Source organism: Hyaena hyaena, unplaced genomic scaffold, assembly GCF_003009895.1.
Source record: "Hyaena hyaena isolate Hyena2069 unplaced genomic scaffold, ASM300989v1 scaffold_60, whole genome shotgun sequence".
Lineage (NCBI taxonomy): Eukaryota > Metazoa > Chordata > Mammalia > Carnivora > Hyaenidae > Hyaena > Hyaena hyaena.
The window spans coordinates 2074957-2090527 of NW_024080692.1; the positions used below are offsets into that span (position 1 = coordinate 2074957).

General features: G+C 43.5%; 1 protein-coding gene across 7 annotated transcripts in view; it reads left to right on the plus strand.

The window, feature by feature from the left end:
* Positions 1–14351, plus strand: part of HIVEP1 (HIVEP zinc finger 1) — a 155305-nt gene extending 140954 nt beyond the window's left edge. For all 7 annotated transcript variants that reach the window (XM_039231880.1, XM_039231883.1, XM_039231878.1 and 4 more), the window contains 2 exons: positions 10561–11072; positions 12564–14351. In XM_039231880.1, coding sequence (XP_039087811.1) covers positions 10561–11072; positions 12564–13745 — 1694 coding nt within the window. In that variant the 3' untranslated portion in view covers positions 13746–14351. The remainder of the gene's footprint in view (positions 1–10560; positions 11073–12563) is intronic.
* Positions 14352–15571: the final 1220 nt, after the last annotated feature.

Here is a 15571-nt window from a genome sequence, read left to right on the forward strand (position 1 = left end):
CCTAGGGTATCAACCCTGTTTAACAAGTAGGTAATGATCCAGAATTCATTTTCAGGTTTCCAAACTTGGACAGTGGTCTCCCCCTTCGGGAGTTTGAAGACACAGTGCATGCGGGAAGGTACACATCACTCTCTCCTTGTCTTGGGGAAGGAAATCCACAGAAAGGAAGCCTAGCCCTTGTTGAGTCCTCCCAAGCTGTAGGCCTGTGGCTCTGTCCAGGGAGAAATGAAGTTTCCGAAAAACTACCCTGTGTGGCTTCCTACCCATCATATCTCCAACTTTGGTCTGAAACTTGGCATGATCGGGACAAAATCTAATTGAAATGGAGCCAAGTAGTCTTCCCCCCTACTCCATTAAGCAGTGTATGGTGTTCTTTTTAAATCCTTCACGTAAATTGCATACACTGAAAATATAAACTGCAGTGTATTTGTTGTGAAATATGAAAGGTTAAGTTATTAGTTTACATTCTTCTTGTGGATGGCATTTTATATGTTCTACTAGTCATAATCAAAATAATTATATAAGGTTTTTAATGTGTGTGCCTATAAATATTCAGCTCCTACATATTTATAAGCTAGCTTCATTTCTGTAATTTATTGTTGACCTTTCACATCACTCTGTAGTTAGATTTTTCAATATGACATTTGAATGTGTAATGTTTAAGGCAGACATAACCTGGGAGCCAGACATAACCTGAGTTTGAATCTCAGCCCTGACCCTTGTGAGCTGTAGGCTTGATGCTTTAAAATAATTAACTGCATTTTACATTTTTAAAATTATTATCTGAGGAAATGTCACATCCTTAATTAGTCCTTGTTTTAGTTATGGTCAAATAAGATTGGGTTACATGACGTGCTAAGCCAGATTCTCCTAATGTCTAGGTGGCCAGAACCAGAGTAGAGCCATTTAGTTGCCTTATGCCCAATTAACCAAGAAATGGAAAAATAGGTATAAGATACAAAATGAGAACAGTTTTCGGGTGCTAAAAATTTAACATGTGTATGTAGGTCCTGGTATATTTTAAAGAAATTTCCTGTGCTTTTAAATTGACCAACAGAGGGGCACCTGGGTGGCTCAGTCAGTCAAGTATCTGACTTCGACTCAGGTCACAACCTCAAGGTTTGTGAGTTCGAGCCCCGCATTGGGCTCTGTGCTGAAAGCTCGGAGCCTGGAGCCTGCTTCAGATTCTGTGTCTCCTCTCTCCCTGTCCCTCCCCTGCTTGCGTTCTGTCTCTCAAAAATAAACATTAAAATTAAAAATAATAAATTGAGGTGCGCCTGGGTGGCTTAGTCGGTTAAGCGCCCGACTTTCGCTTAGGTCATGATCTCGCGGTTCGTGGGTTCGAGCCCCGCGTCGGGCTCTGTGCTGGCTGCCAGCTCGGAGCCTGGAGGCTGTTTCAGTCTGTGACTCCCTCTCTCTCTGACCCTCCCCTGCTCAAGCTGTCTCTCTCTCTCTCCTAGAAATAAATAAAACATAAAAAAAAAAAATAATAATAATAATAATAATAAATTGACCAAGAGAAGTGTTGGATTTGGTCTCAAGAATTAATAGTTTCTTATTAAACAGTAAGAAAGAAAAAAATGCCCAGCAGAAAGAAAAAAGTCTTTATGACTGTAAGAACAGCAGGGAGATGGATTTCATGCCCACTCATCTGAATGAGACAGAATATTAGTGTTGACAGAGTAAAGACTCTGGAGTATTGGCAGACTGTTTATTTTATATAGTTTTCCACAAGATTACTTTAGTCCCACAGAAAGGCTGCAGCAAATGAGCACAGAGACTTCCTGCGCACTCTTCACCCAGCCTCCCCTTGTGTCGGCGTCTGCCTAACCGCAGGACATTTGCCAACCCTAAGAGACTCACTTCAGCTCCACATTACTGACTAAAGGGCAGAACTGACTTGAATTTCACCAGTTTTTCCACCGTTGTCCTTTCCTGTCCCAGGATCGCCTTCAGAAGGCGCTTCGTGGTCATGCCTCCTTACACTCTGCTAACGTGTTCCTCTGTCTGTTGTCTTCTGTGACCTAGACATTGGTGGGGAATGCTGATCAGTTTTTTTCGTGGAATGTTCTCACTTCAGGGGCTTCCGATGTACGCTCATGGTGGGATTGAGGTTGGCGGTATTAGGAAGGTGCCATAGGGCGGTTGTACTTTTCTTGGTGTTTGATATCGGGAGGTACATTATGTCACTAGGTGTTATTGGTCATGTTAACCTTTCTTACTTGGCTAAGGTGACATCTTCCAGGACTCTCTACTGTAAACTTACTGTTGGTCCTGATTTAAGCATTAAATGTTTATGGGCGATGCTTTGAGAGTATGCACATGTTCTATTTCTACACTGGTAGATCTTGCCTCGGGTGTTACTAGGGTGTTCTAACTTATTAATTGGAATGTTTCTGCAGAGAGAAGTGACCATTCCTCCATTTGTCCTTTCATCCTTTTATTCAGTTACATCACTGTGGACTCAAGGATATGTATTTCATTCTTTGGGTTATCATCAGTGTTACCGTGTTTTTATTGTGCATAGCTCAAGTTCTCCCTGGCCACCAAGAGCCCTTTGAGGGCTGTTCCTGTGCCCTTTCAAAATGCCCCATCTTTATTTTTCTTTAAGAATTTCCTTATTCTATATATTCTATTCTATTATTATATAGGATATTATTCTATATATATTTTCTAGTGCCACAGGTGTTTCAACCCTGAAATCGACCCATTTTTTCAAGGGCCTTTGGTTCTCTTTACTAGTGAATGGTATTTAGAAACCAAGATACTGCTGGGTGGTGTGTTCACCGCTACTGACTTGTCACTGCTTCTGAGCCCTCTCAATGGATAGCGCTAGGAAGTATATGTGCATGTGCTAACTCCTACTTACACACACACACACACACACACACACACAAACACACATACACACACACGTATGCCATATATGTGAGTGAGACATGAGTCCATACATATTTCCAGTTCCAGGCCTGCACCACAGTTGACTCTAGCATTTCCTATTTCCTCCTTTTTCTTTCTCCCAGAGTGAGGAAACTGGTCCTCATCTACAGTGTGTTTACATATTTGTTCAGCTCTCGTATTCATCAGTGAGCCAGTTCTCGAAATCCTAACCCACCAAGAAGGACAGATGTAAGTTACAGCGCAGTATTTGTGTGCAATTCTTGTTGTCTTTAGCCTTCACCTCACCTGGTCAGCACCCTCTTTGCTAAGGTCACCAAGGGTGGGACCTTCTTCCCATCCCTACATAGTGGGTATGTGGCTCACTTGTGCTTCCGTTAGGTCATCTATCTCAGCTTGCATTTATCTTGGGCTCTCCCCATGTCCTGGCTGACTATGCTTCTGTTTACATACCATGAAGTTCACTTCATGGCTTACAGCTCACTGTATGGCAGTCCTTGACATATGCATAGAATGGTGTGTCCACCCCCACAGATCTGTCAACCCCAAAATTGCCCTAGTGCCATTCCTTTACAGACAACTGCTTCTCCTACCCAACAACCCCTCACAACCACTGGTCTCGTTTCCAGAACGCCATGTAAAAGGAATAATAGAATAAATAGCTTTTTGGGGCTGGGCTCCTTTCATTTAGCATAAGGTGATTAAGAGTTATCCATAGCTCATTCCTTTTTATTGTTAGGTAGTAGTCCATTGTATTGATGAGCCATGGTTTGTATCCAGAGACCAGTCAAAAGGCCTGGATTGCTGCTGGTATTTGGCAAATATGATTAAAGGTGCTGTAAGACATTCATGGGGCACCTGGGTGGCTCAGTCGGTTAAGTGTATGACTTCGGCTCAGGTCATGATCTCATAGTTCATGAGTTCAAGCCCCACGTCGGACTCTGTGCTGACAGCTCAGAGCCTGGAGCCTGCTTTGGATTCTGTGTGTGTCTCTCGCCCCCTCCCTGCTTGCGCTCTGTCTCTCAGAAATGAATAAATGCTAAATTTTTTTAAAAGACATTCACGTATAGGTTTTTATATAAATTTAAATTTCCATTTTTGCCTGGTTTCATACAAGGCGTGGAATCTCTGGTATATATGGGTGGTATAGGTTTAGCATTATAAGACTGTCAAACTGCCTTTCAAAGTGCCTGCACCATTTTCCAATCCCACCAGTAGTGTATGGAGTCCAGATATTCTGCAATCTTACCAGCACAGTTTTAAAAAATATTCTAACAGGTGTCCAATGGTTTTTCACTGCAGTATTAATTTCTTCAATTGATGATATTGAGCCTATTTTCATATGCTATTTGCTTTCCAGATATCTGGAAAAGTATTGGTGAAGTATTTAATCAGAAATTTTGACCATTTTAAGTGGGATATGTATGTATTTATTGTTGAATTTTGATACTTTTAAAAACATATCCTAGATATAATTTCTTTGTCAAAAATGTAATTTGCAGATGTTTTCTCACCCTCTATGTTTGTCTTTTTATTATTTTTTGCAGTCTCTTTCTCAGAGGAAAAAATTAATGTCTAGATAGCCTAGTTTATCCATTTTTTTTTAAATTGTGCTTTTGGTGTCCTATGTAAGAAATCTTTGTCTACTCTAAGGCTACAGATTTTCTACAGTTTTTAAAAAATGTTTGGGTTTTTTTAGAGAGTGTGAGCAGAGGAAGGGCAGAGAGAAAGGGAGACACAGAATCAGAAGCAGGCTCTAGGCTCTGAGCTGTCAGCACAGAGCCCAATGCATGGCTCAAACTCACAAACTGAGATCATGACCTGAGCCGAAGTCGGACGCTTAACGGACTGAGCCGCCCAGGTGCCCCTCTACAGTTTTCTTTGAGAACTTGTACAGTTTTGCAGTTTACACTTAGATATATAATCAATTTTGAGTTCTTGTGCAAGATACAAAGTATGTGTCATTTTTTTTCATATGTGAATGTCCATTCATTTCAGCAGTATTTATTGAGAAGACTGTCCTTTCTCCATGAAGCTACCTTTTTTTTTTTTTTAAAGTTTATTCACTTTTGAGATAGAGAGTGCGAGCTGGGAGGGGCAGAGAGAGAGACAGAGAGAGAGAATGAATCCCAAGCAGGCTCCATGCTGTCAGCACACAGCCTGATGCGAGGCTTCAACTCACAAACTGAAATCATGACTTGTGCCAAAATCAAGAGTCGGATGCTTAACTGAGCTTATTTTGTGAGATTTTTAATTAAAGTGTATTGCATCTATAGATTGAATTCTTGAGAAATGCTATCTTAACACTATTGAAACTTCCAGTCTATCTATGAATATAGGAGATCTCTTCATTTATTTCCGGTCTTTGGTTTCTTTAACTAGTATTTTGTAGTTTTCAACATACAAATCCTGCACATTTTAAAGTTTATACCTAAGTATTTTATTCTTTTGGTGCTATTTTAAATAGTATTGTATTTTTTAATGTTTATTTATTTTTGAGAAAGGGAGACTGCACGTGCACACACCCACACATGTGCATGCCTGTGTACACACAGGGGAGGGGGAGGGAGAGAAGGAGACACAGAATCCGAGGCATGCTTCAGGCCCTGAGCTGTCAGCACAGATCCCAATGTGGGGCTCGAACCTACAAACCATGAGATCATGACCTGAGCTGAAGTCGGACGCTTAACCAACTGAGCCACCCAGGCTTGGTTGAAGCCTTCGGGGCCCAAAGAGCCCCAGCTAGAATTTAAAATTAAAAGTAAACAATTTAAAAAAATGTATATTCATCTACCTCAAAGTATTTCTTTTTTTTTTTAACGTTTTTATTTATTATTGAGAGACAGAGAGAGACAGATCACAAGCATGGGAGGGACGGAGAGAGGGGGAGACACAGTTTCCTAAGGAGGCTCCAGGCTCTGAGCTGTCAGCACAGAGCCCGATGCGGGGCTCAAACTCACAAACCATGAGATCATGACCTGAGCAGAAGTCAGACACTTAACTGACTGAGCCACCCAGGTGCCCCTACCTCAAAGTATTTCTAACCTTTCTTTAAGACTTACTCTTTGACCCATGGATTATATAGGACTATGTTAGGTAAGTCTGGAATCTTGGAAGATTTTCAGGTATCTTCCAGTTATTGATTTCTAGTTTAATTCTGTTTTCATCTGAAAACATACTCAGTGACTTTTTTTTTAACTGAAATATGTTGAGGTTTGCTTTGTAGCTTTGAATATGGCAACATATTAAAACATTCCATGTATACTTATAAGGAAAGCATAGTGTGTTGTTGGTTGGAATGTTCTAGAACTGTCAGCAGGGACTGGTTAATTGATAGTGTTTTTCAGGTCTCCTCTGTTGTGACTGATTTTCTTGTCCCATCTATTACTGAGAGTGGGGTGTTAAAGTCTTCACCTATAATTGTGGATTGGTTTATTACATTTTTCAGTTTCAGCCTCACTTATTTTGAGGCTCTGGTTTAGTTGAGGGGAACACATTTAGGATTGTATGTCACTTATCATAATGTCATGTCCCTGTTCATTCTTGATAATATTCTTTGTTCTGAAATCTACTTTGTCTGATATTGGTGTACTTTTTCCAGCTGTAATTTAGTTAATGTTGTAAGGTATATCTTTCTCCAAACTTTACTTTCAATCTCTTTATGCCTTCCTGGTTGTTGTTTTTTTTTTTTAATGTTTATTTATTTTTGAGAGACAGAGCATGAACAGGGGAGGGGCAGCAAGAGAGGGAAACAGAATCCAAAGCAGGCTCCAGGCTCTGAGCTCTCAGCGCAGAGCCCCATGCAGGGCTCGAACCCATGAATCGTGAGATCATGACCTGAGCCAAAGTTGGATGCTTAACTGATTGAGCCACCCAGGCACCCCTATGCCTTTCTAGTTTAAAACGTTTTTTTGTATAGAGTATGTATACTTGACACTTGCTTTTTTAATCCAGTCTAGCAATTTCTCTCTTTTAACTCAGGTGTTAGACCTGAATTCCTTGTAATGTTATTTTTCGTGTAGTAGAATAAAATCTACCATCTTGCCACTGGGATATTTTTAATTTAGTTTTTTTTCTTTTTATGACTCAGTTGAGCATTTATGATTCTGTTTTATCTCCTCCTTGACTGGTTATTTATACATTGTTATATTTTGTTATTTGTACTACTTATATTTTATCTCCTCCTTGACTTTGTTATTTATGCCTTTTTTAAAAATTTAGCTGTCCTCCTTCAGATAATGCTACATTAGTTCATATGTGGCTTAGAGACTTTGTAATAGTATATTCACAATACCTCCTTTCCATTATTTGTGCTGTTGTTTTCATACCAGGTACATTTACCAATGCTGTAAACACACGGTACATTGTCACTTTGCAGATGTTGAATTGTCTTCAGAATGAGCTATTAAAACTTTATAGAAAGCACCTTTATTCTACTTCTGATACTCTTCAATTTTGTTGTGTGTAGATCCATATTCCTTTCTGATGCAATATCCTCTCTGCCTAAAGAGTTTCCTTGAACATTTATTGTCAAGTAGGTCTGCCTGCAGTGAATCCCCTCAGTTTATATTTTTCTAACAAACTCTGCATTTCTCCTTCATCTTTGAAAATTATTTCCAGTGAGCAGAGAATTCTGGTGTTGACCATTTTGTCACTGTTACTTTGTTGTTCATTTGTAGCATTTCATTTTATTCTTCTTTCTCGTTTCCATCTCTCAGCTGAAATTCCCAGTGGACCCTGTGGGTTGTCCACAAGCCTTTAACCCACCAATTATTTTGAATTCTCTGATGTCTCTAATATCTGTGTCCTATCCAACTGGTTCTGATTGCTTTTTCTCCTCTGCATATGTGTTTTTCCTGCCTCTTCATGTGTCTCGTAATTTTTGTTACGAAAGCTAGACATTTTGTGTAAGACAGTGGAGACTGTAAATAGGCTTCCTGCCTCTTAACAGGTGTGCCTCTCCTGATGGGCCTTTAGTGTGGCCGTTAAGAGTTTTTTTAGTTAGGAGTGGGGCTGGGTGTGAGAGAGATGTAGCTACGGCAAGCCTCCATGCACCAGAGGCTTCAGATTCCTCTAGAGATAACTTGTGTTTAGGGGAAGAGGGATTGACTAGAAAAGCAATGCCCATATCAGTCCCAGTTTTAGGTGTCTCAGTGAGGGTCACTCTGCACATTCCTGTTCATCTCTTATCTCTCTCCCAGTAGTTTTTGGCTCTTACCTGTCACTTAAAGGTCTTAGCTTGGCATTAAGGGGTGAGGAGGAGGACAGGATGCTGTTGTATTCTGATTCAGCCTCAGACTTCCACGTGCGACATGTTCTTAGGTTTCTGGACCGTGGCACTTGTGTTCTCCAACCACTCCGTTAGCTGTTATGGGGGACTCAGCTGCTAATCTTGTCCCTCCTCAAGGAGTAGAGCTGTATTTTGTCTCCTGTTCAACCCGTTCCCCACTGCAGTGAGTTTTCACAGGGTTCCTGAGGGCTGCAGTGCTTGTGCCCTTCCCTTCACAGTGCTTTTCCCTAATGGGGAAAGAGAGGAAGTGGATCCAGGTGGAATGTCTTGTCCCTTCCCTGTGGCTACCACTCCTATCCCCCAGATCTGGACAACAGTGGGTCCCAAACACTCTTTCCTATGAGGACATGAATGGGGTTCATGGCATAGAGCCTGCAGGAGAGTGTCGCTTCAGAGGACTCACACAATGCTGCCAGTCCGTACTTGGCCTTGACTAGCCTGTCAGCTGTTTAGCTGAACCCTCCCGGCCAGTGTCCCATCGCACACACCCTAGATGATGCTGGCTTCTGTCTCCTCTCTTCCCGCAGACACCGTCTCTGCTTCCAGTTTGGAATGTTTGATTGGGACCTCAGCTTTACCAGGAACATTGAAAAAGTCCTAAATATGAAATTGGGCCCATATTTTTTTTAAATAGAGCAATAATTTTTAGGGTAAAGCACATCTTACCCTTGTCAGACTATGGAGCCAGGCTGACCTCTGGGAAAGTCAGCCCCCCCGTCCGGTAACTTGTTCCCCCAGGTTGTCTCATGATTTTGGCCTTCTTCCCACTTTCCCCTCAGTCTCTAAAAAGATCTCTGATTTGGCACCATTGTAGCGAATTGATAATGACTCTCCAATTTTAGAATTTCAAACATCTAGGGTGTAGGAGAGCTACCTATGAGGCAGGAGTCAGGGCATTTACCCAGAAATCACCCATTCTGTCTCTAGCACGGGCATCTGGTGGGATTCTGTATATTCATGCCATTTTATCGCAAAAGCAGCAGAACCCTCCTAGCCAAAAGCATATGAAATCATGTATTAAAGTAACCTAAATGTTTTGTCCTTGAATGTTTTAACTGTAAAAGTAACATGCTTGAGACAAACAAGATAAAAGTTCTAATCCATTCCACCCTCTTGAAATAATCACCCTCCAGTGGTTTGATGTCGATCCTTTGAGACTTTTCTCTAAGAACATACCTTTGTAATGTAGAAGGAGTAGTAAAAGAAATTAATATGCAGGCCATTTGGACTATGCAGGAAACAAACTGATTGCTTACTTCTCTATATTTTTTTCTGCTCGGAAAGTATACAAAAATACAGAATGTTAAAAGTTAACATAAAATGTTTAACATAAAACATAAAAAGTTAACATAAAACATAAAAGTTAACATAAAACATAAAAGTTAGACATAAAATGTCTAAATGACAGAACGTTTCCCAGCTAAGCCGAACACATTCTGATACCTTCTTTATTATAGCTCAGTGCCAAAGATTTAGGGGAGAGCTTTTGCATTCATCCATTTAACTTTTTAAAGTTTATTAGCTTTCTAAGGGAAAGAACCTCTCATTTTGTAAGATTTTGAACAGATAAAATTTTAAATCCAGTTCTACATAAACTTATGAGAATTATGAAACTATTCCCTGGACATCCTTGAATCTTCTTTGTTAAACACAGTCCCATGAGACATTATAAGGTGGATCCTAATGATTTTTATTGGCTAATGTTTCCTCTTCCTGTGAGGAGTGAGTTGGATTATCATAGGAAAAAAAAAAATGACAGGACAATTTAGCACCTCTCGTAGTAAAAAAAAAATGGTAGAAGTCTTAAGTCTTAGAGAATATTAGTACCCAGGGGACAATGGAAACCTGTCTAAAATACTATCCAAGTATTAATTCACATATTTGAGATAATTATCAAATAAAATTATTTGGCTTACAAATCCAAATGCCATCAGTTTGTTTTGCTTTTGTTTTATTTGTTCAAAAGAGATCCAGAGAAGTAGCTAGAGTTCAAGAAGAGTTGTATTGAACTCTATCAAAATTTTTTTAGATCTTTCCATCTTCTTGAATAGTGAGGCCTTTATTTCTGATTTCCTTGATATGTTACCCTTGCCTGTCTAACCTTCCGAGGCCCATTTCACATTCTGCATCCCTAACAAGTGTCCTGGCCATGCCACTCTCTGTCAGCGCCTCGCTTCTCTGATTCCTGGCCTGACCGACTTAATCTTCCCCGAACCACCCTCCTCGGCTAAACTGTAGGCTTTCTGGGGGTAGAGCCCTTGTCTGTTATAGTCCTCACAGCATTGCTAAGCTTATAAAAAAATAAATAAAAGGATGCATGTGTCCACATGCGCAATATAGCTATAACATAGCCTCTTGGTTGTTTTTGTTAGATGAAAAGCAAAGATTCGGTTTCGAGCGGTCTGGCTATGACCTTGAAGAATCGGATGGCCCGGATGAGGACGACAACGACAACGAAGATGATGATGAAGATAGTCAGGCTGAATCTGTCTTGTCAGCAGCTCCGTCCGTTACGGCCAGCCCACAGCATCTTCCATCCAGAGGCGGCCTCCAGGACCCTGGGGGTGCGGAGGAGGACATCCGGATCACCGACTGCTTTTCTGGGGTGCACGCGGACCCGATGGACGTTCTGCCCAGAGCCTTGCCCACCAAGATGACCGTACTTAGCGCGGTGCAGTCAGACCACAGCAGGCAAACAGAGTCTCCGGTGAAGACCAGGCAGCACGCTGCCAAAGACGGAGAAGACATGGCTCCTCCCACAGACTCTTCCAGGTCACCTGAAGCTGTGCCCAGGTCCCCGTGTCACCAGATGTCTGTAGACTACCCTGAAGCGGAAGAGACTCTGGGAAGTTCTGTGGCAGGAAAGAACACTACTTTAACCCAGGTAAATGTTTTGTTGTATGGTTTCCCCACAGGGGGATCCTAATGGCATAAGAAAACAATGTACTGAAAATTTTTTATTTATGGCTCAGTTGGTTTAAACATAATTTTTGGTTCTATTTAAAGGCAAATGACATTTATGCTCATCGGATTCTTGCTAGGTATTTTAATCAGAGGACACATACTGTATCCTAAATCCGTGAAAGAACCAAATGGTTCTTTAGAAATACACTCACTTTGTAGACATATGTATGTTCCTATTGGGAACTTGAATCTTGGGACCTATTTACCCCCTTGCTTGCCCTGAGCTGTTTTTCCACTGGCACTGAGATGATAGATTTGCACGAAATTATCCAGACACGTTGCACTTTGCCCCTGTCGACCCGACAGCCACCAGTTTCTGTGGCAAAGTCAATGTGACCCAAAAATATGTATCAAGAAGTTCACTTTGCTTGAAGAAATTGCTGTGACGGCTTAGGAAAGCTTCCTGCCAGAGAACCAGCTCCGGGCCAGACCCGGGCCTGTAGAAAGCCACCCTTCATGTGCTTTCACCCCTGGTGGCTCATGAGGAAGGTTCAGTTCTGTGACGGACATATTCATGCCACTGACCTCTTGCGTCTCTTACCTTCTCTTACGTCTAGTACGCATTGACAATGGCCATAGGGTTTACTTCCCAATGTGGCAGCTCTTGGTTTGCTAGATAACACTGGAGAAAAATAAAGTCTGTGAAAGCTCAGGTTTCTATAGACTAGTCTAAATTAATATAGTTTAACATAATTGCATTGACATTTAAATTAGATTTGATGTTTAAGTTAAATTAGTCTATAAATTAATGTAGCTCTGTAATGTAGCTGTCACCAAGAAGAAATCGAACATTTAGATGATAATCTTGGGGAGAGGGAGATTGGCAAGACTTACCCTTCTCATTACTTCCAGACTTATCTCCTGTGCTCTAAGCTTCTCTATCCCCAGATCACTTACATACCTTCCAGTGCTGGAAATCTGGTTTTCAGTAGACCTTTCACAAACTTGGGAAGGAACGGAGGCGGGGAAGGGAGAGAGGGGAGGGCAGGGGAAGGGGAGGGAGGAAGGAAGGAATTGGTCACTGTGCTCTCCGCTTTTCTGTCCCAAAATGACTTACATACCTGCCCGTGTCTGGAAATCTGGTTTTCAGTAGACATTTCCTAAACTTGGGAAGGGGAGGGAGGAGGGAAGGAAGGGGAAGGGAGGGAGGAAAGGAGGGAGGAAATTTGCAAAAATGCAAAGTATCCTATGCACCGCATTGCTGTTACTTGCACTGGACATTACAGGCATAATAGATTTTTACTTGGGAATTTATTTTTTACATTGAAGACCTCATTTTTTAGCAAGCCTGTAATTTTTATGCACACATACATGCTTTCACCTCATGAGGAAGAATAGATTTTATGCTAGCAGTTTGGCTCAGCGACCGAGACATCCGTGCTGGAAAGGGGGTTTGTCTGCTGTCTTTCAGAGCGCGGCATCTGCGAGAGCGCCCCCTCCTACAGCCGAGCGCGGCCGTCACCCGGCAGCGGAGGCGCCGTCGGGGGCCTCGCCTCAGCGCGACGCCCAGGAGCAGAAGCAGCCCACGACCCTACAGCCGCCTCCGGGCCTGCCCTCCCCCCAGACTCACCTGTTCAGCCACCTCCCTCTGCATTCCCAGCAGCAGTCCAGGACACCGTACAACATGGTTCCGGTCGGGGGGATCCACGTGGTCCCCGCCGGCCTCACCTACTCCACGTTTGTGCCCCTCCAGGCGGGGCCCATGCAGCTCACGATCCCTGCGGTCAATGTGATTCACAGAACCGTGGGCCTCGCCGGGGACCCCGTCGCAGAGGTGTCCGGCACCCCCAGCCCCGCGGGAGTGGCCGAGTTGAGCAGCGTGGTGCCCTGTATTCCCATCGGCCAGATCCGCGTGCCCGGCCTGCAGAGCCTCGGCACCCCGGGCTTGCGGCCGCTGCCGTCGCTGGGCGTGGAGACCGTCAACATCCTGGGCCTCGCCAACACCCACGTGGCCCCGCAGGTGCGCCCGCCGGGGCTGGCGCTGGGCGCCGTGGGCCTGCAGGTGCTCGCGGCCGGCCCCTCCCCGCAGAGCAGCCCCGCCCCGCAGGCGCACGTCCCAGGCCTCCAGATCCTGAACATCGCCTTGCCTACTTTAATCCCCCCCGTCGGCCAGGTGCCCGCCGACGCGGCCCCGGGGGCCCCCGAGAGGCCGCCTGCCCAGCACAGGGCGCGGGACGCGGCCCCCAGGCCGACCTCGGGGGCCAGCGCGGATCCGGGCGGCGGGTCCGCGTCTCCTCAGGGGTCCCCGCCGGGCCGGCGGGAAGACGCAAACCACGGCCCCGAGCCGCCTGCCCCCGCGAGGGACCACGGCCGGCCCGACGGCCCTAGGAAAGCGGACGCGGGCAAGGGCGGCCGCGTGAATCACGCGAAGCCCAGGCAGGAGCCCGCACCCCTGCAGGGCAGCCCTGCCGCCCCGGCCGAGCCTCTGCCGAAGGTGCGGCCCGAAGCGGCCCGGGAGCCGCGCGGCCCGCGGACTCGCTCTCCCGACCCGCAGGCGCCCAGGCCCGCGGCGCCGCCCCGACGGCAGGCCGCGGCGCAGTTCAGTGACGTCAGCAGCGACGACGACGAGGACAGGCTCGTGATAGCCACCTAGGGGGCCTGGGCCTGGGGGGTTGGTCAGGTTTGGGTTTCGGTGCGGTTTTTTGGTTTCTGTTCTTTGTTGTTCTGTTCTGTTTTGGGGTTTTTTTTTTATATAACACTTAAAGGTTTCTTTGAAAAGCCTCCTTTTCCTTAAAGCACATTTTTCTGACATAAACTCATGACTAATCTTTGTGCAATCATGAACTTTTGACCAATAATTGTTGTTTTTGTGTCCGCTCCAGCCATTTTTGTACATGTTGTATAGACACTTGTGCCTTTTAGGAGTTTATGTTTAGAATCTGTACAGATTGTTGAATATCTATATACATAAAATATATATTATATATGTATATGAAAACCAGGTAGTTATTTGTGTTTAGGAAAAAAAAACTGTCAAATAAATCAAATGATTAAATTATATGTTGCACTGTTAAATATAAATTTTTATGGCTGTGGGGCAGAGTTTCTGTGTATAAATTAGTATGTAAACCCCATATTTATTGTATTCATATTAGTCTTTGAAAATGGGTCTGTCCTTCCTGTGTAAGACAGTAACTTTACACTTCAGACAGATTTTGTGTCATGAAATGTTTCAGTAAAATATTGTTTACTGACTTTACCTTTGCTTTAGTCGTGTCTTCTTTATATATCTGGTGATCAGCAACCTGTATTCAGAAAACAGCCCTAGGCCACACTCTGTCCACGCTCACCCTCACTCTTTGTTTTGAGAAACGGGGGCTTTCCTGGCATTGCTACCTGTGAAACTCTGTGAAACCCACACAACCGTGAGGAGTTAATTTCACAGCAATTGGCCTCTAGAAGGTTCGGTACTAAGAATCCTTTTTGTAAATACATACAGCATATAGCATACAGCCTGGAATGGGCAAAGGTCCTCAATGCAGGTGGGACACTTTCTGGTTAACATAAAATAGGTTACAAATCAATTGTCCTGAGAACTTGCACTCTCCACCCCCAGCTCTGTCCAGTAGCCACGGACTCTTCTTTTACTCCTAATAAGTCCCGCTCTGTCACGCTCAGAGAGCTCTCTGACCAGTACCGAAACACAGAGGGCCCAGGATTTACAGAAGAACAAAATTCAGGCTTCTAAATTACTTCTGTGATTCTCTTCAAAAAAGCATGATGCTTTCCTGCCCTGGAAGTCTTAACTGTCCTTCCTCATTCAGAAAAAATTCAGTTACCTTTGCAGTGATTGATACTATGACCGAAGCGTTACAGATGCTAGATTTGTGAGAAAATGTTTTAATGTTGGAATTGAATATGTCGCATATCATGAAGGCCGTGTATTCACATTTCTTAAAGGTCTCCTTTGTGCGGATACCAGGGCTATGAAGCCGTTAAGACAACAAACTGTTGCGGGGGAGGGGGGGACTCTAGTCTAAGGAGTTTGGGGACCCGCCTGCTTCCTGTGACTTTGGGAAAGGCACCTGCCATCTTGGTCTACATGCCCTAAACCTAAATTCTCTCGAGAATGCGGTCTGGCTGCAGCAGCAGGCTCTGTGGATCTGTGATGCTTTTGACGCATGCTTAAATCTTTCTTTATGCTTACCGACAGATTAAGTAACAATATTCTCTAAGATTAAAAAAAAAACTTTATTTTATATTCCAATAGAGATTTGAAAAGAATTCTCGAAACTTCTATCAATCAACGTAGCTGTTGCAAATGAGGTCCAATATCCATCAAATACCTCAAAATTAATGTTTTACCTTCATGTCATGCTTTCTATTATACTTTTAATTGTACTTTGCCAAACATTTTAAAGAGGTATAACATTTTTATTCTATAATCATATTTTAGGTATGTATAACTTCTGTATTCAA